The sequence below is a fragment of the Orycteropus afer genome, unplaced genomic scaffold, assembly GCF_000298275.1.
Source record: "Orycteropus afer afer isolate SDZICR_OR568_19922 unplaced genomic scaffold, OryAfe1.0 scaffold00075, whole genome shotgun sequence".
NCBI lineage: Eukaryota > Metazoa > Chordata > Mammalia > Tubulidentata > Orycteropodidae > Orycteropus > Orycteropus afer.
This window is the reverse complement of record NW_006921662.1, coordinates 7,941,445-7,965,498: the sequence shown is the minus strand read 5'-3', so window position 1 is coordinate 7,965,498 and position 24,054 is coordinate 7,941,445. Positions and strand designations below refer to the sequence as shown.

The 24,054-nt window shown below is 48.3% G+C and overlaps 1 protein-coding gene across 1 annotated transcript; it reads left to right on the top strand.

Annotated features, from left to right (window-relative positions):
- Positions 1 to 278: 278 nt before the first annotated feature.
- Positions 279 to 23,475, top strand: TMEM9 (transmembrane protein 9). Its single transcript, XM_007941107.2, has 5 exons — positions 279 to 344; positions 1,789 to 1,880; positions 10,093 to 10,201; positions 13,367 to 13,498; positions 23,323 to 23,475. The coding sequence occupies exons 1-5, from the start codon at positions 279 to 281 to the stop codon at positions 23,473 to 23,475; spliced, it is 552 nt and encodes a 183-aa protein (XP_007939298.1).
- Positions 23,476 to 24,054: the final 579 nt, after the last annotated feature.

The following is a 24,054-nucleotide window of genomic DNA, read 5'->3' as shown; positions in this document are numbered from 1 at the left end:
GTGTCTTCTGGAAGCCCGGAATCCTGGAGGCTCCCTTTGCTGGCCGCACCAGGTGGGCAGTGGAAAGGCGGAGACTTGGGGGAGAGGGAAAACAGTATTTGGCGATGGGGCTCTAGAGGCCCTGGAATCCTGGAGCCCAGCCCTAAACCCCGTTTCCATGTCCGGGGCCAGAGAGTTAAGAGGCCCAGCCGCTGACTATGGTGTGCTTTCCTCTTTCACAGCTCTGTTTGTCTCTTCCAGGTGTACCGTCTTAAGTGGCCCAGTAAACCTGAGTAAGCATGAAGATCCTATTTTTCGCGGTCGTGATGGGTTGTTTGCTGGTACTACCAGCTCAAGCCAGCAAGGTGAGTACTTAGTGCATGACCATCCTGTGTACGGGGCTTCCCCAGAGGTAGCTGTTCAAACCCTGCCCCTCCCTTACCCTATGGCCATACTTTTGGGGAAGTGTTAACTCAAGTGCAGGGCTACAGGCCTCCCTAAGGTAGATCCAGTGGGAGTGTGGTGGGGAGAGATCTGCAGCCACTTTAATGCACAGAGCCCTGGTGCTGGATCATGGATCAGACAGACTGGTGGTGGAATTCCATCAAGGAAGTTTGTGTTGGGGAAGTTGGTTCTCCATATTTTCCTTTGCTGTTGTGTAAAATGGTGGTGGTTATAATATCTATGGGAGTCCTTGGGTGACTCAATTGCTGGCTGAAAGGTTGGCTGGCGGTTTGAACCCACCCAGAGGTACCTGAGAAGATGGGCCTAGCAATGTGCTTCTAAAAGTTTACAGCTTTGAAAACCATATGGAGCAGTTACACTCTGCAGACATAGAGTCACCAGGAGTTGACCAGGAGTCAGAATCCACTTGACAGCAACTAACAATAACGTAATATGCACTACTCTGCTTCGGAGGAATCAAATTACATAATAATATAAAAATACCCTGTAAGGTAAAGCTCTATACAGATGGAAGTTTCTGTTACTAAAGGGAACCAACCAAATTCTGGGACTCCTGAGTTAACTTCCAATCTTTAAAGGTTTACATACTAAGAGCTGGATCTGGGTGGTCCATGGGATCTGAGATTTGGAGTTTTTGAAATAAAGTTGAGTCTGAGGGTTTGTTTGCATTCCCTTGGGGGATTCCTAATTGGATTGATAACAATTATGATGCTGTCTCTTATCCATTCCAGAAGGAGAAAACTTTCAGGGAGGTTATTTGAATATGCCCATGGAGACACATGCTTTTCCTTACTTACCCCTGGCCTTTTCCTTCCCCCAGTCTTAGCCTAGGAAGTTGGACATGGAATGGGGGCGAGTGGTGGGCAGAAATAATTGCAGGACCCAGGATAGAGGGTCCCAAGCACCCCGTTTAGGGAGTACCTGTTCTGGATAGCTTTCTGTGAGTCTCATTTGCCACCTAGACAGTTTCTGTCTTGAAGGCCCTGTGATATAGCATCTTTCCTACTGAAGTTACTGCTTGCTGAACCTCAACGAGGTTGGGAAAAGATCAATGGCATATATACAGAGTGGGGAGCTAACAATTGGGAGCCTTGGTAGAACTGAAGTCTGTCTCAGAAGTACAGCCAGAATTCTCCTTAAGCAAGGATGGCCAGGTGTCATCTCACCTACTTTGGTCATGTTATTAGGAGGGACCAATCCCTGGAGAAGGATATCACGCTTGGTAAAGTAGAGGGTCAACAAAAAAAGAGGAAGACCCTCAGTGAGATGGATTTGCACAGTAGCTGTGATGATGGACTCAGGCATGCCAGTTATTGCCTATTTGATCTGTGTTTTCTCTTCCAGAGTTCTGAAGATATTCGGTGCAAATGTATCTGTCCACCATATAGAAACATCAGTGGGCACATTTATAACCAGAATGTGTCACAGAAGGATTGGTAAGGCATTGCATGGGCTGGCTTATGGCTGCTATACCAAGCTGAGGTTATGGGTGTTTACTAGGGCCTTGGAGCCCACGGAGGATAAGGTTGCTCTTCCATTCCTATAGAGAGCCTGAGAAAGGAATAGTTTGTCCATAGATACACAGCCTTTTGGAAACAGGACCCAGATGTCATGAATTCCAGCTAAGGGGTTCCTGGTCGGAAGAGTGAGTTTTTATTATTTTTTTTTTTAATTTGAGTCTTTACTGATTTATGTACAATGGTAGGGGAGAAGTTGGGAGAGGTAACTGTTATGCCCACACACTATAGAATGTGCAATACTTTTTCAAAGTCCTCTTACATGTGTTGTTTTATGCCAGTCTCTCAACATCCTTGTAAGGTAAATGGGACGGTAAATGGTCTGGTTTTATAATTGCAGAGACTGAACCCTAGAGAGAAATAAAATCGTATTACTGAAGACTGTCTTGGAAGAAGTACAGCCAGAATTCTTCTTAAAAGCAAGGATGGTGAGACTGTGTCTCATATACTTTGGTCATATTATCAGGAGGAACCAGTCCTTGGAGAAAGACATCATGTTTGGTAAAGTAGAGGGTCAGCGAAAAAGGGGAAGACCCTCAATGAGATGGATTTGCACAGTGGCTGCGATAATGGGCTCAGGCACAGCAATAATTGTGAGGATGGTGCAGGACTGCACAGTGTTTTGTTCTGTTGTACATAGGTTCACTAGGAGTCAGAATCAACTCGATGGAACCTCACTACAACAGCACTGAAGTCTTAATTCATTTCTGGATGCCTTACTTTAAAAGAAGGAGAAATAAGTAAGATTTGACTTAGAGAAGGGAGACCAGGCTTGTAAGGGGGAAGTTTCGACATGTTGACCTAGAGTAATTGTTTAAGGAACTAGAGATACCCTTGAGAAGAGAGGGCTTTGGAACAGATGATGACTGACAAAGACCGTGAGAAGGGCTGGCAGCTACGGAAGATGAGAGTCCATGGGAAGTGGTGGGTCCAAGTAGCATTTGGAAACTATGGAACTAGCTAGATTCCCAATTTGATACGGTGTGAGTGTGACTTTCTGAGAGGCAATCTGGGTCCAGCCTATCTGGCTTCACATCTAATTTTGCCACTTGTTGATTGTTTGGCAACTTAGATACAATGTATAGCACTTGGTGCAATACCTGGTACATAGTAAGTGCCTTATAAATAGTAGCTGATAGTACTAATGGTAGTAGTATCATGCCTTACCAGAGCCCACATAGTCATTGCTAGACTTTGCCTGGAAAACTTGGACTTTTCTGCAGCACTAGACATTATACCTGTCTACTTCTGCCCATCCTGATAGGATTCACAAAAGTCGTAAGACATGACATTCTGGAAGCAGCCCCCCTGACCCCCTTGCATCTTGTAGTTATGGATCAAGTAGCATCAGCAAATAAATTAATGGACTATCTTAGTCCCACACCAGAGAACAAGGCTACATCCCATGTTTCTTGTGTGAGCATCAGTAGATTTTAGTAGTGCTTTCTCCTACTTCTAAGCATTCAACAAATGGATGCAGCACAGGAGGTAGTCACCTCTTTATGCCAAGAAATTTGGAAGACAAGCTACCTGGCCAACTGACTGGAAGAGATTCATATTTGTATATTCCAAAGAAAGGTGATCCGACAGAATGTGGACATTATTGAACAATGTCATTAATATCACATGCAAGTAAAATTTTGCTGAAGATAATTAAAAAATGGTTGTAGCAGTATATTGACAGGCAACTTCCAGAAATGCAAGCTGGATTCAGAAGAGCACATGGAACAAGGAATAGCATTGATGATGTCAGATGGATCTTTGCTGAAAACAGTGAATACCGGAAAGATATTTACCTGTATTTTATTGACTATGGAAAGGCATTTGACTGTGTGGATCATAATAAATTATGGATAACATTGCAAAGAATGGGAATTCCAGAACACTTGTGTTCTTGAGGAACCTGTGCATAGACCAAGGGGCAGTTGTTGGAACAGAACAAGGGGATACTGAGTGGTTTAAAATCAGAAAAGGTGTGTGTCAGTGTTATATCCTTTCACCATACTTGCTCAATCAGTGTGCTGAGCAAATAATCCCAGAAGCTGCACTATATGAAGAAGAACATGGCATCAGGATTGAAGGAAGACTCATGATCACTCTGCCATATGCACATGACACAACCTTGCTTACTGAAAGTCAAGGAGACTTGAAGCACTTACTGATGAAGATCAAAGACTACTGCCTTTAGTATGGATCACACCTCAACATAAAACAAAAATCCTCACAGCTGGACCAATAAGCAACATCTTGTTAAGTGGAGAAAAGATTGGTTTTGTCAAGGATTTCATTTTACTTGGATCCACAATTGATGCCCATGGAAGCAGCAGTCACCAAATCAAACGCGTATTACATTGGGTAAATCTGCTGCAAAAGGTCTCTTTAAAGAGCAAAGATGTCACCTTGAAGACTAAAGTGTGCCTGACCCAAGCCATGGCAGTTTCAGTAGCCTCATATGCATGTGAGAGCTGGACAATGAATAAGGAAAATCAAAAAAGGATTGATGCACATGATTGTGGTGTTGGCAAGGAATATTGAATGTATCATTGTTCTGGTTACCTAGTGCTTCTCTGACAGGAATCATACCACAAATGGGATGGTCTTAACAAACAGGAGTTTATTCTTACAATTTGAAGGCTTTAAGTCCTAGTTCAAAGTGCCAGACTCTAGGGGCTGGGTGAAAGCCCCTCAGCCTTGGGGTCCAGCTCTGCCTCCTGCTCCCGGCCCACTGGAGCTAAAGGCATTTCTTGACTCAGACAGCTGTTAGCTGCTGAGGCTGAGAAGCTCCAAGGTTGACAAGTAAAAAGGCATAGTCCCAATGTTACCAAATCACAGAGGAGGCCATTAACTTAAGTCCATTGTAAGTCCCAAGGTCAGCAGAGCATAGCAAGCTGCTGAGTAATAACATGGCCACATGCTGGGTCCAAGCGTGCCATAGGCTAGAGACCATTCTCAAAGCTTCTCCTTATATACAGGAAGAAGACTACATCCCAAAGGCAGCTACTCAGCTGCTTGTGGTAGATCCCACCATGGAGTTGATTGCCAGTCTCCTTGTGGGGATTAACTACCACCAGCTGCCCAGCCACTCAACCAGGCCCAGCCAGGTTGACACACATACTGAACTACCACAACCATGGACTGCTAGAAGAATGAACAAGTATATCTTGGAGGAAGCACAACTGAAATGCTCCTTAGAAGTGAGGATGGCCAGACTTCGCTCTCATACTTTGGTCATGTTGTCAGAAGGGACTGGTCTCTGGAGAAGAATATCATGTTGGGTAAAGTAGAAGGTCAGCAAAAGAGCCTCAAGAAGATGGATTGACATAGTGGCTGTGATGATGGGCTCAAGCATAGCAAAGATTGTGAGGATGTCACAGGACTAGGCAGTGTTTCGTTCTGTTGTACATAGGATCACTGTGAGTCAGATCTGACTTGAAGACACCTAACAATAACAGCAACAGCAACATCTCCTAAGGAGCCCTGGTGGTGCAGTGGTGCACTTGGCTGCTGATCAAAAGGTGAGCAGTTGAAACCCACCAGCCACTCCACAGGAATAAGATGTTGCAGTCTGCTTCTGTAAACATTACAGCCTTTGAAATCTATGGGGCAATTCTCTGTCCTCTAGGGTCTCTGTGAGTTGAAATTGACTCAGCAGCAGTAGGTTTGGTTTGTGGATCTCTCTCCTGGATGGTACATACTGTTAACATGCTTGGCTGCTAAACAAAAGGTTAGAGGTTCAAGTCTACCCAGAAGTACCTCGAAAGAAAGATCTGGTGATCTGCTTCCAGAAAATCAGCCATTGAAAACCCTGTGGAGCATGGTTCTACTCTGATATACATGGAGTCACCATGAGTTGGAACCGACTTGATGTTAACTGGTTTACCTCTGTCCTGGGATTATTGAGTGCCCAAAAACTTGAGTTTGGATGCCCATAGAGGAAGGAGTCCTTCTGTCTGGATGTCTCAGTCTGTACTTAATCTCTTTCTTCCCATTAAGATCAGATTTAGGAGATTGCATGGTGAATGGTCTTAAACCAGGAACCTTAAGACAGTTCCATTAAGAGTGGTGGTGGGTGGAAACTGAGGCTAGGAGGTAAGACTAGGACTCGAGGACCCGGCAACACTGTCCTTGTCTGGGAACCTGAAAGTGCTTGCCTGGAACCTCTTAGGAGTGGGAACACTTAGTAGTGGTGATGAAGCCTTGACTTGTGATCTTAGCTCTGTGGGATTAGGGCCAGAGGAGGAGACCAGTGTGGTTGTGTTTTCATGTCTCTGCCACAGTTTTACTCTGGTGTGGCATTGGTTCCTGATGAGAAAACACTTGCCCCCTTCCCTTAGGCTGTACATGGTTAAGCGAGACCTGTGTAAGCTGCAGTCTTCAGATTTAATGGCCAAGCCATTTTATTTATGTTTCTGGGTTGCTGGTCTTTTGCCATCTGGTGTTGAAAGCTTATAACCACATGCCTATAAAAGGTCAGAAACCCCAACAAGTTTGCCCCATGAGTGGGTCTGGCAAAGAGATGTGTTAAGAGAATCCCAGAGCAGGAAGGAATGTAAAATATTGGCTAGTTCAGTGGCTTTTAAACTTAAAAAGAAAAAATTGGTCCTTTCTCCAATCTTTTTTTGGAGACAAAATAAGAAAAACATAAAATCCAAGTTGCTCTGGCTGAAGAGAGACAAACCCTTTCAGGTCCTTCCTCATCACCTCCATCTTCCTGCACTGTAGTTGCTGGGGTACCCAAAAGAGCATAGTCTGCAAGATGCTCATCTAGTTCTACCTCCATTTACAAATGAGAAAACTGAGACCCAAGGAGGTTAAATAACATACCTACAATCACAATATAAGTAGAAGAGCAGGAATTAAACCTAGCTTATCTTTCTCCTTTGCTGTCTCCCCTTAATTTCCCCTGACCAGTCTTGGTATCACTGATCCCCAAAAGGACAAAAGGAAAGACTTAGGAGGGCAAGAACTTGGTTAAGGTTTCCCTGATTCCCAAGAGAGCCTTAGGCAGAAGTATCACAGGTCCATTTTTGCCATTGCCCTTACCTCTCAGCCTGTTCCCCTGAGTAACAGGGTCCCGATTTGAAGAATCCTTGGGTCGGGTTCCTCTCAGCTGCCCCTGACACCCTACCACGCCCTTGTGAGAAGTCTTCAGATCCCACTGCAGCACCAGAGAGATCTTCCAAACCCAGGACCTTGTGTGGCTAAGGAAAGGGAAGAATCTAGTCCCCAGGAGGCTTGAGGAGACTTGCTAGAAAAAGGAAAGTCACGTTCCCTTTGGTCAGGAAAGATGACCAAGGGCCACAAGTGAATCTGGCCTTGTCTGTCAGTCCCTCCAAGAGGAGGCAGTGTGCAACATCTGAAAGGGCTGCATTACTACCACGGGAAGACTTCACACATCTAAATGTGGAACTGAGATTGTCAGAGATCCTCAGATATGCCACATACTAGAGTCCCTGGGTGGTGCAAAGGTTAATACACTCAGATGCTAACTGAAAAGTTGGAGATAATATCCACTGGGAGACACCTGAGAAGAAGGTCTGGCAATCTACTTCTGAAAAATCGACCATTGACAACCCTATAGAGCAAAGTTCTGTCTGATACATGGGGTCACCAGGTGGCATGGTGGTTAAGCAGTTGGCTGCTAACCAAACCCACCAGCCACTCCCCAGGAAGAAGATGTTGCAGTCTGCTTCTGTAAACTCAGCAGCAACTGCTACTGGTTTCTGTGCCACATAAGCTTTTTAGGGCCATTCCAAGCTTATGTCAACACTTGATCTTTACACTGCACACCTTTGATACCAAAGACCAGCCCAAGTCTAGAAGGACTCGGGGGGGGGGGTGCGGGCGGGGCGCAGAAGAACAGATCTGATTGTTTTCAGGGGCAATCTGAGAGAAACCCCAGAGAACTATTTGGCTCTGTCAACACTGGATAGGCTTTGAAGGTCATCTGGTCCAACTCCTACATCTTACAGAGGAGAAGACAAGCCCTGAACACCAGATACTTAGTGGCAGAGCTGGGGCAGGGGGAGGCCTAGTTGTTCATGCCGTAGTGATGATTGTCACCTTTGTGAACCACTGAGTGGCTTTTTTTTATTTTTTTTTTCCCCACTGGTGAAAATAAAAGTGCATTATTCTATGGGGTCTTTTGCTTACTCCATGTGGTATATGGGAGCTCTGGTAGCATAGTGGCTAAGGCACTTGACTGCTAACCAGAAGGCTGGCGGTTCAAACCCACCAGCCACTCCTCGGAAGGAAGATGGGGCAATCTACTTCCATAGTGATACTGCCTCAGAAACCCAAGGAGGGGTCGCTATGAGTCGGGTTCAACTCGACAGCATATAACAACAATAACAAATGTGGTATATAAACCAAACAGGTTGGGAACATGCTGATCTGAGGAGGCTAGGAATGAGAGGGCTGAGTTAAGAGCTAAGCACAGCCTCACTTAGGCTGAGAGATGTGAAGATGTTGAGGCCAAGGATCTGGATTTGGGTCCTGGCTTCCACTGCTGTGCCATTTTGTCTTCCTGAGCCTCAGTTTCCCTCTTTTTAAATGTGGGGCCTATAAACTTTAGCCCATCTTACTCAGGATAGTGCATGTAACTCATTGGATAGTCACTTCTTTACTGAGCCTGCTGTCTCAAGCACTGCCAGGCACTGGGAATGTAGCAATGACTAAGACATAGCCCCTGTCCTCAAGGAACTCACCACCTACTGGGGAGCTGGCATAAAGATGTGACTGCAATGCAGTGTGGTAGAGATGAGCATGGGGCCTGTTGAGAGGAGAGGTGAGACTCAGTTGAATGTTGAGGATGCACAGAGATGAGTGGGTGACCAACAGAGCCATGTGTTCCTGACAGAGGGTGTTGGGCGTGTCGAGGTAGGGAGCATGGTTCATTCAGGGAACATAGATGGAGGATGGTGACTGGGTGATGGGTGGTGGAGATGCAGGTGGACAGATAGGCAGGGCTGAGGTGAGCAGGGTCAGTGTGCCAGCCTGTACCAATAGGCCATCATTCTGGAGGCTATGGAGGTGTTGACACCGAGTTTCTTCTCAATAAGATGACTTTGCTGCAGTGTGAGGATAGTGTTAGATTAGGGCCAGACTAGAGGTGGTACGAGCAGTAGGGTGGCTGGGTCAGTTGTCCAAGGAAAAAATGAGGAGGGCCTCAGCTAAGACACAACAGTGTGAGAGAAAATAACGAGGATGACTTTTAAACCTTTTTAAGGAGATAAAGTCAGTGGCATTTGGTGGATTCAAAAACGAGGGAAAAGGCAGTTTCAAAGATGACTCCCAGGTTCTTGATGTGGTCAGTGGAGTGGGTGGTGGATGTGTTCTCTGCGGTTGGGAACACAGATCAAGAAGCTATTGGGCAGTGCTGGGGAGTTGGGGGCAAAAGATGGGGAGGGGTGGGTGTGGAGAGATCCTGAGTGGAGATTCTTATCTAAGACTCAATAGCTTTTGAGTTGAAACGTTTGGAACATACCCACTCCTAACTTAGCGACATGGTTAAGTTCCAAAGACCACATCATTGTGCAAAAATAGGCATTACGCAAAAATGGAGGGATGACCACATCAGATCACAAAATGGAGGATGACTACATCATTACATTACTGCCAAACCACTGAGAATCACGGCCCAATCAAGTTGACATATAACAGTCACAGCCAGTGTTACTCCCACCTTGCACCTCTGCATTCATGACTGCCAGATGTACATTGTTAATGTGCAAAATAGTCAAATAGTAGATTTTTTTATTGTTGTAAATGTGAAATGTCAGGCAGCAGTCCATAAGTGAGGAGTAGATGAGCCCACCCAGGGAGAACATAGCATGAACCAAGAAGGCAGCTGAGAACAGAACTTTGGGGATTGTTGACATTTATGGTACTGGCATTACTGGTACATTTGGAGCGCTAGTTCTGATGGGCAGAGGGCCAGGACTGTGAGACAGTAGGTTGAGGAATGAGTGCTGCCAGCTGAGTCCCTTATAAACCTCCCCTCTCAGGGAACACCCTTTGCCTTTGCCCAACCCCTGCCTCTTATCTTCCCAGGCTTCCAACTTTCCTGGCTTTGATGTTTTAAGACCCTCGCATGGCCCACGCCCATGGTCCTGTCTGTCCTTTGTTGCAGCAACTGCCTGCACGTGGTGGATCCCATGCCGGTGCCTGGGCACGATGTGGAGGCCTACTGCCTGCTGTGTGAGTGCAAGTATGAGGAGCGCAGCACCACCACCATCAAGGTAATGCTGCCCCTGGGGTTCTGGGAGGAGGGCCCCTTTGGGAGTCCACCCATACCATCACTGCCTCTCTCCTCCTTGGTCCCTGGGTATTCTATACCCACAGTCCTTTGCTTTATTCTGGAACTTCCTAGGTGGCTGTGGGACTGGCTTCTAGGCTGGCTTAGTTGCTGACATAGGGACCCCCTTCCCACCCCCTTGGACCCAACTCTCTTCTCTGACATCGTTCCAGTGGCTCCTATTATAGGGAGAGACAAGAGCCCTGGGAGAGATGGTTGAATCATCTTTTCTTCTTCTCATTCTTTCTAGTTTTTTCCCTTCTCTCTCCTCTTCCATTCATTCATCAAATACCTTTTGGCATTATTTTGTGCAGGATGTTGGGGAGTGGAGAGGTGAGCAAAACAGAAACAGTGCCTGCCTTCCTAGAGCTTATCTAAACTTCCAATGTGATATTAAACTCCTCTGGAAAAGCTTCAGAAATTTGTAGACTAGAGCAGGGGCTTGGTGCTGGGATCTGGGCATGAGGGCATCACAATGGTCCCTTTCATTTGTCCCTTGAACCTTTTGTTCTCAGTGATCATTTGGGTGAATTCAGGTGAGAAGTGACAGATGTGGCCCACCACCAGTGGGGAATGAGGAAGGATGTAACAGGTCCTTGTCTATTCCTTGGCCACCAGGCAGGACTTGACCATATCCCATCAAAGGCCATGCAGAGACTAGTTTCCCTCTCTCTCTCCTAGTCCAATCTTTAACCTTAGTTCTGCTTTTCTTCTGAATTCAGAGTCTAGAAGAAGAGTCTAGAAACAGTATCAGAAAATAGTTCTCTTCAATTTAAACAGACTTACAGAATCCTCTGACAGGTTTCTCCTTTTGAGAGGTGATTCTCCCTGCTTTCCTTCCATGCCTGCACTGAGGAGCCAGTAGTTTCTTTCCTGCCCTGCAGCTCCTCTGTGTTCTCGCCTTTCAAAGAAAACAGCAGTCTGTCCACCACCCCCTCAGGCATCACCCTGTCAAGCCATGCAGACCGAAGGAACCCCTTTCATCATCCCACCTGAGTCAGCCCCTCCTATAAGCCTGCTTTCTCCTTCTCTGAACTTGCCCAGTGGGCTCCACCCTTTGGGGAACAGATACCTGACACCTTAAATTCTGAGCCAGATGACACCTCACCATGGGTAGCAGAGAAGGGACTTTGTAGCATGGGGACCTCATCTGATACAACTCCCTAATCCTTCAAATTTCCCTTTAGTCCTTCCTAGGAGGATATCTCTCCCCCTTGAAACTTCAGCCTATTGAAGACCAACTTCTTCTGCCTTCCTGGGGTACAGGTCAAATACCTGAATTATTCACCCTGTTTAAGAGACATGAACATGGATGCCCCAACCAGGGAGAAAGTTGGTCTGGTTGGATTTGGCTGTTGACTGAGCTGGGCGCACACTCAAAAGTTCCATCGTTCCCTCCTACATTCACTGCTTCTTACCATCAATTTAGGGCCAGACCTGGTGTCAGAAGGCATCAAGGGCCAGGCATTGGGGAAGAAGAAAAAGCATTTAAGATGGAGTCAGCAAATCTGACTTTGTGTTACATCTCTACCATTTACTAGCCTTGGACATTGGGTGAATTATTTAGCCTCTAGTCTCCATCAGGGATACGCTACACCCTAGGGAGCATTAGAGATGAATGAGGGTGCTTTTGTTTTCTAATAACTAGAGTGTGTTATTGTTGCTGTTATAGGGACTGTGGATGCTAAATGTCTTAGAGAGTTTTACTTAATACGCCCAGAGCATCCACACTGGGAAACATTGAATTAACCGCATTGAATCTTTCTTTTCTGTAAGACAAAGATTAATCCACTTTGTCAGTCTTTCTGTGTATATAAGAGATTGGAGGAGCAAAGATGGCACTTTGAAGACCAAAGTACACCTTAACCCAAGCCATGGTATTTTCACTCGCCTCATATGTATGTGAAAGCTGGATAATGAATGAGGAAGAAAAAGAGTTCATGTCTTTGAATTGTGGTGTTAGCGAGGAGTACTGAAAATACCATCACTCACTGACTCACTGACGTTGAGTCAGATCTGACTCATAGCGACCCCTCCTTGGTTTGAGAGGCAGTATCACTACAGAAGTAGATTGCCCAATCTTCCTTCCAAGGAGTGGCTGGTGGGTTTGAACCACCAGCCTTCTGGTTAGCAGTCAAATGCCTTAGGCACTATGCCACCAGAGCTCCCATGAAAATACCATGGAGTGCCAGAAGAACCAACAAATCTGTTCTGGAAGAAGTGCAGCCAGATTGCTCCTTAGAAGTGAGAATGGCTAGACTTCGTCTCACCTACTTTGGTCATGTCAGAAGGGACCAGTCCCAGGAGAAGGATATCGTGCTTGGTAAAATAGAGGGTCAGCGAAGGAGGGGAAGACCTTCAACGAAATGGATTGACACAATGGCTGCAATGATGGGCTCAAGTGTAGCAAGGATTGTGAGGATGGCACAGGACTAGGTAGTGTTTTTTTCTATTGTACATAGTGTGGTTGTGAGTCGGAGCCCACTTGACATACCACTGGCTTTTTCCAGGATAACTGATGACAGAGCATTGTCTATACTTTTAAGATGTAGCCTCCATTCATCCGTGCAGCCCTTCATGTGGGTCTGTGCCCTCCCCTGTTGCAGGCCAGCATGCCTTCTCAAAGTTGAAGCTTTCACCTCATCCCTCCTCAAGAGGAGGAGTGAGCCCAGATTAATTACACTTGGCCTCTGCCTTCAAGCTTTTCTGCCTGTTGGCTCGTCCTTGTTCTCGGTACCTGGTTGCTTTCCACCTTCATTATAGACTTACCTAGTCAGACCCTGCTTGCCCCACCCCAGCAAGGTAGTCTGGGATCCTCTTGGGGTATCAGACTTCTTTATCATCTTCTGTCTTTCTGTCTGCCATTGAGCTAATTTTTCTTGCAGGATTCCCTAAGTTTAGGACAAAGCCAGTAAATAAGGGATTGGGGCCCATCCCTTCCCTTTCCCTCAAATCATTCCTGGCCCTCTTTCCTGTGAGCGCTGGTAGCCCCATGCCCTCCCTCATTGCCGTGCTCAGGGCAGCCACTCCCAGGTGAGCAAAAATGGCACAAGAATGGAAATGGATTTGCCCTGGCTGGTTCACAGGACAGGCTGGGTTTCATCCTTAGGTCATCATCGTCATCTACCTGTCGGTGGTGGGCGCCCTCTTGCTCTACATGGCCTTCCTGATGCTGGTGGACCCTCTGATTCGAAAGCCGGATGCATATACTGAACAGCTGCACAATGAGGAGGAGAATGAGGTGACTGGGCCGTGGGTGCTAGGACTCTGCCAACACCTCTGCCCTTAGACAGGTCCTGGGCCCTAGCATGTGGGTCCCTGAGGCAGAACCCTGGATGGCATCATCTGGTGGCCCACCTCACACTCTCCTCCCATGCTCCAGTTTGTTCTTTCCTGTTCAGTGTCCTACATGTCCCCCAGACTCAGGTTTTCCCTTCTCAGGGAACTACCCTTTGCACTTCCAGGTTAAACAAGAGGTGGCCCTGAATTTTTCCTCATACCTGGCACCAGTTAGTGTCAGTGCACAAGTGAGGGGAACCATGTCTTCCTGTCTGCTGCATCTCTAAGCAGAGGCAAAGAGAACCAACAGGGCCCAGCCACATGTAGACACACATACCATCCAGGGTGCTCAGTCATGGTGACAGGGTGGTGCCGAGCCCGGAGATGGCAGGTCTGTTGTTTTGTTCCGTGATTCCAGAAACATCTGTTGAGTGCTTGCTCAGTACAAAGCATAGCCCCCATGAGGGAAAAGTAGGATAAAAGAAGATAGGTAGAGGTACCGAGGTGGGAGATACTGTGTATTATGCTGGTGGCATGTTGAGCACTTTAAGGATAGGGTAGCACGTAGGAATTGTGCCACATGGTGCTGGCCAGGAGGCTTCGGCTAGATTGTTAAAGGCCTCAAATGTCAAATTAAGGAGTTTCTGCTTTATTTGATAAGGAAGATGGGGAACCAAGGATGCCAACAGCTGGTAGGGCTTGTCAGGCTCATGTAGTCTGGGGGGCTTGAGGGGCTTGAACCTAGGCTCAGCACAGTTAACAGTCAGTCTCAGCCTTTTCCAATCTATGCCCATACTAAAGTCATGGATGCCCTGAAGAAGGGATGGTCTGGCATGGGACAGACTAGGGCCGAACGGAAAGAACACTGCACAGGAGCAAGATGTGGTGCCTCAGTTCAGGCAGCATTGTAACGAGTCAGCACACTTCCCCAGGTGGGCCAAGGGAGTGCCTTTGATGTAGGAGTGACATCATAACTACGTGCCACTAGCTTTCCCTTTACACATTCAAGCAGAAGCCAGCTGTGCATGTGAGACAGCGATAACCAAGAGATTATGCCAGTGAGAGAGGCTGCCTCAAAGACTGTAGTGTCTGAGGCAGGCAGGGCTCCTTACCACTTTCTACTCTTGAGAGGATTGGGGAGGGCATGGACTGCATCGGTTAGCTCTGTGGCTAGAGCCTCACTGCTGATAAGACATTCCTAAGTCCTTAGTGATGGTGGTGTGTGAGCTGATGTGTATACAAAGGAGCATCTAGTGGGAAAGAGTCTTAGCCATGTCCTGAGTGAGAAGGAACTGGGAAGTGTTTAGCTTGAAGGAAACAACTCAAGGAGGTGCATCATAGCCACCTTCTGGTATTTGTGAGAGAAGGCTTAGCCCATGGTGCATAAAGCTGGGAACAGAAGGACCCAAAGTTGAGAGTTAAGAGGGAGATTTAAAACAACATAAAAAGGATCTTTGTGTAGACAAAGCAGTTTGATGGTGGAGCAGGTAGGTTCTCTTGTCAGGTAGGCACTTTCGTGTCACTAGAGGTAAGCAGGTGTAGACTAACTGCCACTTGGCAGCCATAGATTAGAAAATTTTCAAGCCCTGGAAGGAGCATCCAGGTATAGGTGTGATGTTGCCTGGGTGGTGTGGATCTGGGCCAGTGCAAGCAGGAGGATGAGGACAGGTCAGAGAAGGGGCCTGGCTGTTCCCTCAGCCTGTGTGGCTTCACCCAGGTGCATGCCTAAACCTGTCACAATCTGCCCCTAGCCTCTTGCTGACATAAGTTTGGCCAAAGGTAGAGCAGAGAGGATGAGCCTCGCCTCATTGGGGCTGGGGCCTAGAAGCTGGTGGCGCTGGCAGTTGGGTGGTCTGTGTTCAAGAGAATACCCAGTTATTAATGTACAGTAATAGCAGCTCTATAGGAGGGGGGCATTGCTATTAAACCCTCAGCGATTAGGGGTAAGATGGTAATTGCAGGCCTGGCTGAAGGAGTAATTGAGAGATGCAGCCTGATGACTACACAGCCCAAGTGCCATTTCCCTAGAATGCATGACTCTTGGGCACGGCCTTGTGTCTCTTGCCATCCTAGCACCAGAGCCAGAGGGGAGAGAGCAGTGTGCCGTCTTTGCATCAAAGCCCAGGCCTCTTCCCCCTCAAGAGACCTGTGTGCCGCACCCTCTCTTTCCTCTTTAGACGGAGCTGCCTGTCTATGTGAAGTTGGCTTTGGGGAGGAGGGGTTTGATTTGGTCTGTCTGGTTCCTGTGGGCAGAACCTGCATCAGAGGGTAGACATTTCCTGGGTGCAGATTTTATCAGACTACGGGCTAGAGAAGAGATTTCCTGTTCCTGGAGAAAGGATGGATGATTCCAGCTCAGCCCCATGTTCCAAAAAGTTGTACTCAGTCTCTTTCTTTCCCTGCCCTGCTATGCAGCCACCTGCCTCTGGCTGGTCAGACAGAAATGCTGTTATGGGATAGGTGGATTTCAATTGATGCCCTTAAGGTGGTGAAGGAACTTCCTTAAGGGTGTGATCAGCCTTCCTGGGCCCTCAGCTGAGACTGCCCTCTAGCCCCATTATTTGGCATTACCCCTCATCCTGTCACCCAGTGTGACTCTGTCTGGGTCCCAAGCTTAGGTGCTCCTCACACTCACGCCTTTTCATGGTGCTGCCGCTCATGTTTCTCTCCTGTCCACGTGGCTTCTCTTCCTCCTGCGTGCTGAGAAGTCCTGCGGGGACTGGGGTCTGGTATTGTGTTAAGAGTTACACAGACCTCATAAGGTTGCTGTGAGAGAGAATCCACTCGCCAGCAGCCAGTTTTGGTAGCTCTGTTGTCAGAGCTTTAAGACCCAAAGGGCCAAGACCAGGGGAATGAGCTGGGAACAGTAAGATCAGGGTTTACAAGGTCACAGTCAGGTGAGGAGCTGAATGCTTTGGGAGGTTCCTCTTTAATAGAAAAGGTTTGTGGGAAGTTCTCTTTCCATTTGGGTTAGTCTGAGAAGGAAGGTTTCCTGGTGGGGGGGATTCTCAGAGCCTGCTCAGGATGGTTGGGAACAAAATGAGTGAATAGAGGATGGATGGTGCATGGGGGTGAATAGAGCCCAAGGATCTCATCTTTATAATCACAGACCCCACAGCCCTCATCCTGGATGGTGAGGGCTAATCTACTAACCCAGCCCTCTCAGTGCAGATGGGGAAAGGAGCATGTGGAGAGTATGGGACTGCAGGGTGGGCAGAGGAGGGCCCAAGGCAGCCATAAAGCCGGGGTTGTGGCTGTGTGTCTGGGTTTATTAATGGTGTGGAGAGTGTTACCCTTAAAGAAACGAAAAAAAAAAAAAAAAAGGCCTCCCCTGTGGTGGGAGGAATCTAACTTTCACCCTAGGAAGAAGTAGTTTAGGAACATGGCCTTTCAGGGTTCCTTGAAAGGTTTGCCTAGGCCTGTGTGAGTGACCCCATGACCTTGAAGGAAAGGTCTCTAGGCTCCAGGGGCTTCCAGCCCCCATCTCCCAGGAGTCTGGGACCTAGTGTGAGGTGGGATCTGGAAGGATCATTTGCAGAATTGGGGACCCCTTGCTTCATCCCCCCAATTCCTATAGTCAGGAACTCCCTGGCCCTGGGGGCTACAGGACTGGAAGAGGAAGGGGGCCTCCCTCTCAGCCTCATCCCCAGAGTCAGTGGAGGGAGATGAAAGCCTGTCATGTTGCCTTTGAAAGTACTGGCAGAGCCTCAGTGGCCCCTGATTGCTGTGGGCTGCATACCCTGGGATTCCAGTGGCATTAGGCCTAATCCCTGGGCTCAGACACCCTTTGAAAGGAGGAAGCAAGGATGTTTGCTGAGACAGAAATGGCAAACAGGACTTTTTTAGATGTACAGGTTTGGCCCTCTTTGAAGAGAGAGAAATAAGGGTTTCTATGAGGTTCTGGATGTCTCTGTTCACCATAGTGTGGGCCCCCTGAGCTCTGAAGGGGGTCCTTGAAGTTCTGAATTGGCTGTGACTATGGGTGTACACCTGAGCTCCTCATGGGAGACAGATGTAGAGGGGGGTCAAGGAGTGATGGTGATGGGAGCATGTGGAGACTGGGAAGATAACTTGGCCACTGAGAAATGGTCCCCTTTCCTGTCTGAAGGGGGCTGAGTAACATTGTGTGCTGAGGACCCCAGCTCTGGGGAACTGACAGAAACCTGTCATCAGTGCCCCATCACTGATGAGGACTCTCAGATGACTTCATCTCTCCTGAAAACAGAAGAAGTGTCTATAGACTTCTAAATTATCCACCAGATGTATCACAGAACAGAAGGGCGTGGCTTTGGAATGGGGTAGTCCTGTGTTGGAGTTCCAGTGCTGCTGCTTCTGTCCATGATATTTCACCTATTGGTTCAGTTTTTTAAATCTGAAATAGATGTAATAGTTCTTACCTCACAAGTTGTTGTAAGGTGCCATTGAGTCGATTCCATCTCATAGTGACCCTATGTGACAGAGTAGAGCTGCCCCATAGGGTTCCCAAAGCTGTCATCTTTATGGGAGCAGATTGCCAGGTCTTTTCTCCTACAGAGCAGCTGGTGGGTTTGAACTGCTGACCTTTTGGTTAGCAGCCAGGCACTTAACTGTTGTTCTACCACTGCTCTTTTATTTCAATATTTGTTGTGAATATGTATGTGAAAACCTTATGCATCTTTGTTGTTTTTAAGAAAGAGATCTTTTAATCAGGCCTTAGTGCAGAAGTGGCATTAAAATTATTGGAGGGCAGGCTAGGGGACAGAATGAGCCAAGGCCTGGCAGTGAGGTGGCCTGAGGCTAGAGAAAGGACAGGTGGACCAGTGTAGGTGGAGCAGTGTGGCTGGAGGACCGAGGGTGTGGGGAGGGCAGGAGAAGGTGGGCTGGCAGTGCATGTTCCAGCCAGCTCAAAAGGCCATGCTCAGGAGTGTTTTATTTATAAGTAGCTGGATCACCAGCCAAGGCACTTGGGCAAGGGAATGGTATTATTGGACCTGTCATAGGAAGATGAGTTTGGTGGCAGCATGCAGGTGTTGGGAGAGAGCCTTGGAGCTGAGAGAGACGGTAGGATCTGGTGATAGCAGGATGGGTTTGGGTTAAACTTGAGGTTGTTCCCTTAGAAAACTGAGGGAAGCTGTGTGGCACCTGTCTAAAGGGCTTTGTACTAGGGCCATTTCGAGTTGTGTGACTGGGTGAGGGATAAGACTGCTTAATCCCGCTTCCACTCCCAGGATTGGGGAGGAGGGTTAAGAGAGAGCCGCCTGAGGTGGGGAGTCTCTTTCTGCCCTCTGCTTGTCATCAGGAAAATCAAGTCAAGTCTCAGTACAGTGCTGATTCACACCCGGTGCTTCTGGCCTGGGCTAAAGTGGGTTTCATCTGGGATGGTTTGTGTTCAGAAGAGGCCATCCACTTCTCAAAGAGTTGGCCAGCGAAAACCTTATGAATAGCAGTGAAACACTGTCTGATGCATTACTGGCTGGTTCGAGGGGTCATTTTATCAACTCAGCCTTATACACATGACTATCTGGGTCCTTACAGGACCATCTAGCTTGGCGCTCTGAAAGAAAAAGAGCTTCCCAGGTGCTTTGTCTCGCTCTAATCTTGGGGAAAGAACCAGCCCACTTTAGTTTAGTTTTGCACGTTGGCTCCATCTTAGGAGAAAAAAGCCAAAGAAAGACCCTGCTGAGTCCTGGGATAAGACCCACACAGACATCAGCTCAAATCCTCACTCAGCCACTGAACAGCTGTGCAAACTAGGACAAAAAGATAATTCATCTTTTGGAGACTCAGTTTCTTCATCTACAGAATGGGAAGGATGTTACCCATATGCCAGTGGGGTGAACCTGGGACCGATCCATGTAATGTGGCTAGCAGAGTGCCTGGTGCTTAGTGGCAGTTGTCATAGCCGTGCTAGTCTGGTCCTACTGAGGGCCTCCAGGGAACCCATAGACACCCAACCTCTTGCCAGCTGACTGCCATTCTGCCTCCCTGAGTTTCCCAGAGACCCAGCCTCAGAGGAGAAGGGTTAAGGATGGTGGTGCTTTTCCTGCCTCTGCCTGCCATTCTTACTGCAGAGCAGTGGAACAGGCCCACTGTGGGCCATCTCTGGAACAGATGTGGAATCTTTAATACCTTTAATCAGACTATTAGTGATGGGAACACGGAGCCTTTCAGAAGCAGCTTTCCCCCACTTAGGCTCTGTTTGTTAAGACTTTATATGAAGGGAAAACAAATGATACTGTGGTAATGTGGTAAATTTCAGCATGTTCCCTTAATGCTGTGCTCTTGGCTTCCCCTCCTGGAGACACTCTCCCCAAGATACAGTGCAGGGGGAGGAGAAGCAGCCCCGCCTGCCTCAGAGCACCCAGTGCGGCCCTCTAGGGTGACATCCAGCCTGCCCCTTCCTGAGGCCCTGTCATGAGGACACCACTTCTTGGAAGGAATAGGATGGGAATAGGGAGGGAAAGAACCTGCTCTGACTGCCAAAACCAGGAGGGCTAAGTCCTAGTGGGCCAACAGCTTCCCAAGTGGGTCTTGGGAAGCAGGGGCTGAGCTTGGCTCATGCTTGTCCTGGGCACTGTGGGCACTTAGTTGGCTCAGCTCTGAAAGGTTAGAAGGAATGGAATTGAAAGATGGTGTAACAGCAGGAGTACTTTTTCAAAGGTGGCTCCTCCCAGCAGCAAACTGCCTGCTTTTCACCCCCTTCCCCTGCCCAGCAGATCCCAGAAGTCGGCTCTGATTGTTGTAATTGCTTCTGTTATGGAGTGCTTGCTGTCTGCCAGGCGGGCCAAAGGCTTTACACTCATTGTCTCATTAAGAAGCAGCTCTTCCAGTCTCCATCTTAGGGATGAGGAAGTAGGTTCAAGGAAGGAAATCTTGCCCAGCATCATATCTGTCAGGGCCAGGATTCAAACCTGGGTTTGTTGGTAACTACTACATAAACTAGGAGCTCTGGTAGCTTAGTGCCTGAGGCACTTAACTGCTAGCCAGAAGGCTGGCAGTTCAAACCCACCAGCCACTCCCCAGAAGGAAGGTTGGGCAACCTACTTCAGTAGTGATACTGCCTCAGAAACCCAAGGAGGGGTCGTTATGAGTCGGGTCCAACGTGATGGCACATAACAACAACAACAACATAAACTGCCATGGGCTGAGACAGGAAAGACAGTTGTGGCTCTGGGGAGAGCAATGCACCCAGAGGCATTGGTTTTTCACCCATCTTTTCGTTATGCTAGAATTCCAGAGCCAAAGCCCGGCCAGATGGTGCAGCAGGAAGAGTAGTGCTGGGGGACCTCTGGGAACAGCAGGGCCTGAGCTAAGTGCCCTCAGTGCAGGTGAACAGGCAGTGAGGCAGGCACCCCTCTCTCTGGCTCTGTTGAGCCAGGCCACTGCCTTTCAGGACAAGACCTTGTCCTTCAGCCTGAGCCCAGAACTCCTTGTGTCTGGGAGGAGATGCCAGCATCATCTTCATGCTTGCCCTGCAGGGAACTTCAGTTTCTGCTGCCCCCACACGCTCTGCAATGCACCCCCCCTTCCACCCTCCACATACTCCCTCTGACAGGCTCATGGTTCTTATATCTGAGGGTCAGCATGATCATGGGAAAAGAAGGAAAAACATACCTGGCCCCAGGGAAGAAGAAAACTAAACATTTCTGAATGTTTCTTGGCTGTGAGACAGCCAGTATACTAAGGACTTTATACACATTATTTTACCTTACCTCATCATACCCATCTACCAGTCATTAAACCAGTGTTTTTCAAACTATGGGTCACCACCCATGATGAAATCAGTTTAGTGAATATTAACTAATATATTTTTTGTTAAGGAAATGCAATAGAGTGGAAAGCATCAAAATGTATCATACCAAGGTAGGCTAGGTATTGTTTTATGAATCTTGTTTCTTTTTACTGTATGCACCCATATGTGTATGCACATGTACTAGGTTAATAGTTAAAATGTAATTTCTCCTAACAGTATAAGGATCTGTGGTGACACAGTGGTTAATTGCTTGGCTGCTAACTGAAAAATCAGCAGTTTGAACCCCCCAGTTGTCTAGGAGAAAGATGTGGCAGTCTGCTTCCATAAAATTTTACGGCCTTGAAAGCTCTGAGGTGCAGTTCTACTCTGTTATATAGGGTCGCTATGAGTCAGAATCAACTCCACAGTAACTGGTTACTGACAGTATAGTCAGAAAGTCTGGATTAAATTGAAGCTTGTAGAAATAAAGTAATTGACTAGAGACACACAGCTGCTAAGTGGCTCGCCCTTCCCTACTTCTGCCCAGCTCCTGCTATGGACCTGTGGGCACAGAGTATGGGTTCGCTCTGTGAGGCGGGCCCAGAAGATTCTGAGGTTGGGAAGGTCAGGTGGCTCCCTGGAGCCCAGGCATAGAACCTCTGAGTCCTGACTCAGCTCAGTGCACCCACTGCCTGATGCTGCAGCACCTGCCCCTAAGGCGTTGGCAGGAGTCTCATGTTGCCTGGCAGAGCCTCCCTTGGGCTGTGGACATAGAGCTCCCAGAAGTCAGTGGTCCTCTCTAATTCACTAACCTTGGGCAGTGAGTTACAAGATGATTTACTCCGAGCTCTGTGGCAGTGCTGATGAACTACCTCCCAGCCTCACCTCTAGCCAGCCCACCTCTCAGCAACTACCAGCTCCTTCTCAGCTTTCTCTACCCCTCTCTTCATTGCCCCCCTTCTCCCCAGCCTGGCAGCTGCATGGTGACAGAAGCTGTGCCAGCTCAGGGCATTAGAAGCAAAGTTGCATTTACTGGGCGGCTCTGGGCTTAGAGAGGTGTGCTAATCCCTTAAGAGGTGTGTGGCAGGAGATGAGAGGCAGGGAGAGCTAGGGAGGAAATCCCCATGGGAGTGTGGGCCTGGCCCTTGGCTCTAATTCCCCCCAAAGATCAGGTTTGGGTCTTGCGGGAAATGCATGGGCTCCGGAGCTTCAGAGGCAGAGGATGGTAATTAGGGAAGGATGCTGCTTTTGACAATAGAAACTGGTTGAGCAAAGGAGGAAGGGGGAATCGGGGGAGGCAGATAGGCAAGGAGCTGAGCTACCCTCAGTTATCAAAGGAGGGAGTCGGCTAGAGCAGGCTCTGGAATGGGTATGCTGGTGCTCCAAGTTTCCATCCCTGCCAGGTCCCCCTGAGCAATAACACCCCCTTTTTCCCAGGGAAGTTGAGCTGGGTGTCCCACCCATCAGAGCAGAGCCTGTGAGTCTTTCTCTGTACAGGCTTCTCAGCAAGCCCCTGCTCCCACTGGAGCAGGCAGGCTGCCATCTCAGGGACCCCAGGTCTAACCCTTGGGTGTTCCTGCCATCACATGGGCAGTGGTAAGCAAAGCCTGGGGCATTCTTCAGTCTGGTACCATCACAGGGTCACCCTGGTACATTTTCTCACACAACCTACATCATTGAGGCCTCTGCATTAAATGAGGTCTTGAGGTCAACTCTTAACATTCCTCTCGAAAGTTAGGAACAGGCCTGTGGGGTTTTGGCGGGGGACCCAACTTGAGCTAGCTGTGTTAGCTGTGTTGTAGTAACTGGGGCCACAAAACATACTCCTGGAGTGCTTTCTTTCCCAGGCCCCAGTGAGAGGGGCAGCAGCCATCCTACAGACTCAATGAACACCAGCCAGGTACACTGTCAGGGTCTGTGGGTGGAAAGGCAGGGTCTTCCCACAACCTGGGTGAGGCCAGGCCTCCCAGTCTTGCAGAGCCAAGGCTTGGACCTGCTCACAGAGCACTCTTTTCACGTCAGGTTTTCAAGACTCAAGACCACTTTGGTGCTCAATCCCTTCTTTCCCACTGTAGGATGCTCGCTCTATGGCAGCCGCAGCCACCTCCCTGGGAGGACCCCGAGCAAATACAGTCCTGGAGCGCATGGAGGGCGCTCAGCAGCGGTGGAAGCTGCAGGTGCAGGAGCAGCGGAAGACAGTCTTCGATCGGCACAAGATGCTCAGCTAGACGGACCGGCGCAGTCAGCTCAAGGACCGGAGACCATAGCCACCAGTTCCTGGCATTGGACGGAGCCAGGGGGTCATATTTCCCCTCTCCTTAATGCCACTCTTCCTCGGGTCTCCCCTTTAAAAGCCCACGGTATTTTTCTTTCTTCACTCTCTCTTTAGAAATGTGTATGCAGCTAATCCAATTAAGGAACAATGGTGGGGTCGCTCATCTCTAGTGTCTCTCCTCAGGTCTTTGGGGTTGAGGGACCAGAAGGGGATAGAGATGTTTCAGATGGATCAGTATTAGATGGCATCAGACTCCCCTTCCTCCACCCTTCCAGCTTCAGATCTTGGGGATTTGATTACCATGTGGAAGACGGAGCTAGGTCATCAAGAACTCAGTGTTTGGGAGAAAACATGGCCCAGCATTCAGCATGTCCTTGTGCTGGGATTCCTATTACCACCTTCCTCCTAAGCCCAGTAACTTCAGCCCCAGCTCGGCCTGGTTCCAGCCCTCAGGTGTGGTTCTGATGGGAAAGCTGATGAGCCCAGAGGGTCTTCAGGGCACACCTGGAAGGACATCCCCTTCCTTCTACTG

Coding starts and splice junctions, on each gene's coding strand:
- TMEM9 (XM_007941107.2), top strand. CDS start 279: ATGAAGATCCTATTTTTCGCGGTCGTGATGGGTTGTTTGCTGGTACTA. Junction 345..1,788: donor TACCAGCTCAAGCCAGCAAG/GTGAGTACTTAG, acceptor TTTCTCTTCCAG/AGTTCTGAAGATATTCGGTG. Junction 1,881..10,092: donor AATGTGTCACAGAAGGATTG/GTAAGGCATTGC, acceptor CCTTTGTTGCAG/CAACTGCCTGCACGTGGTGG.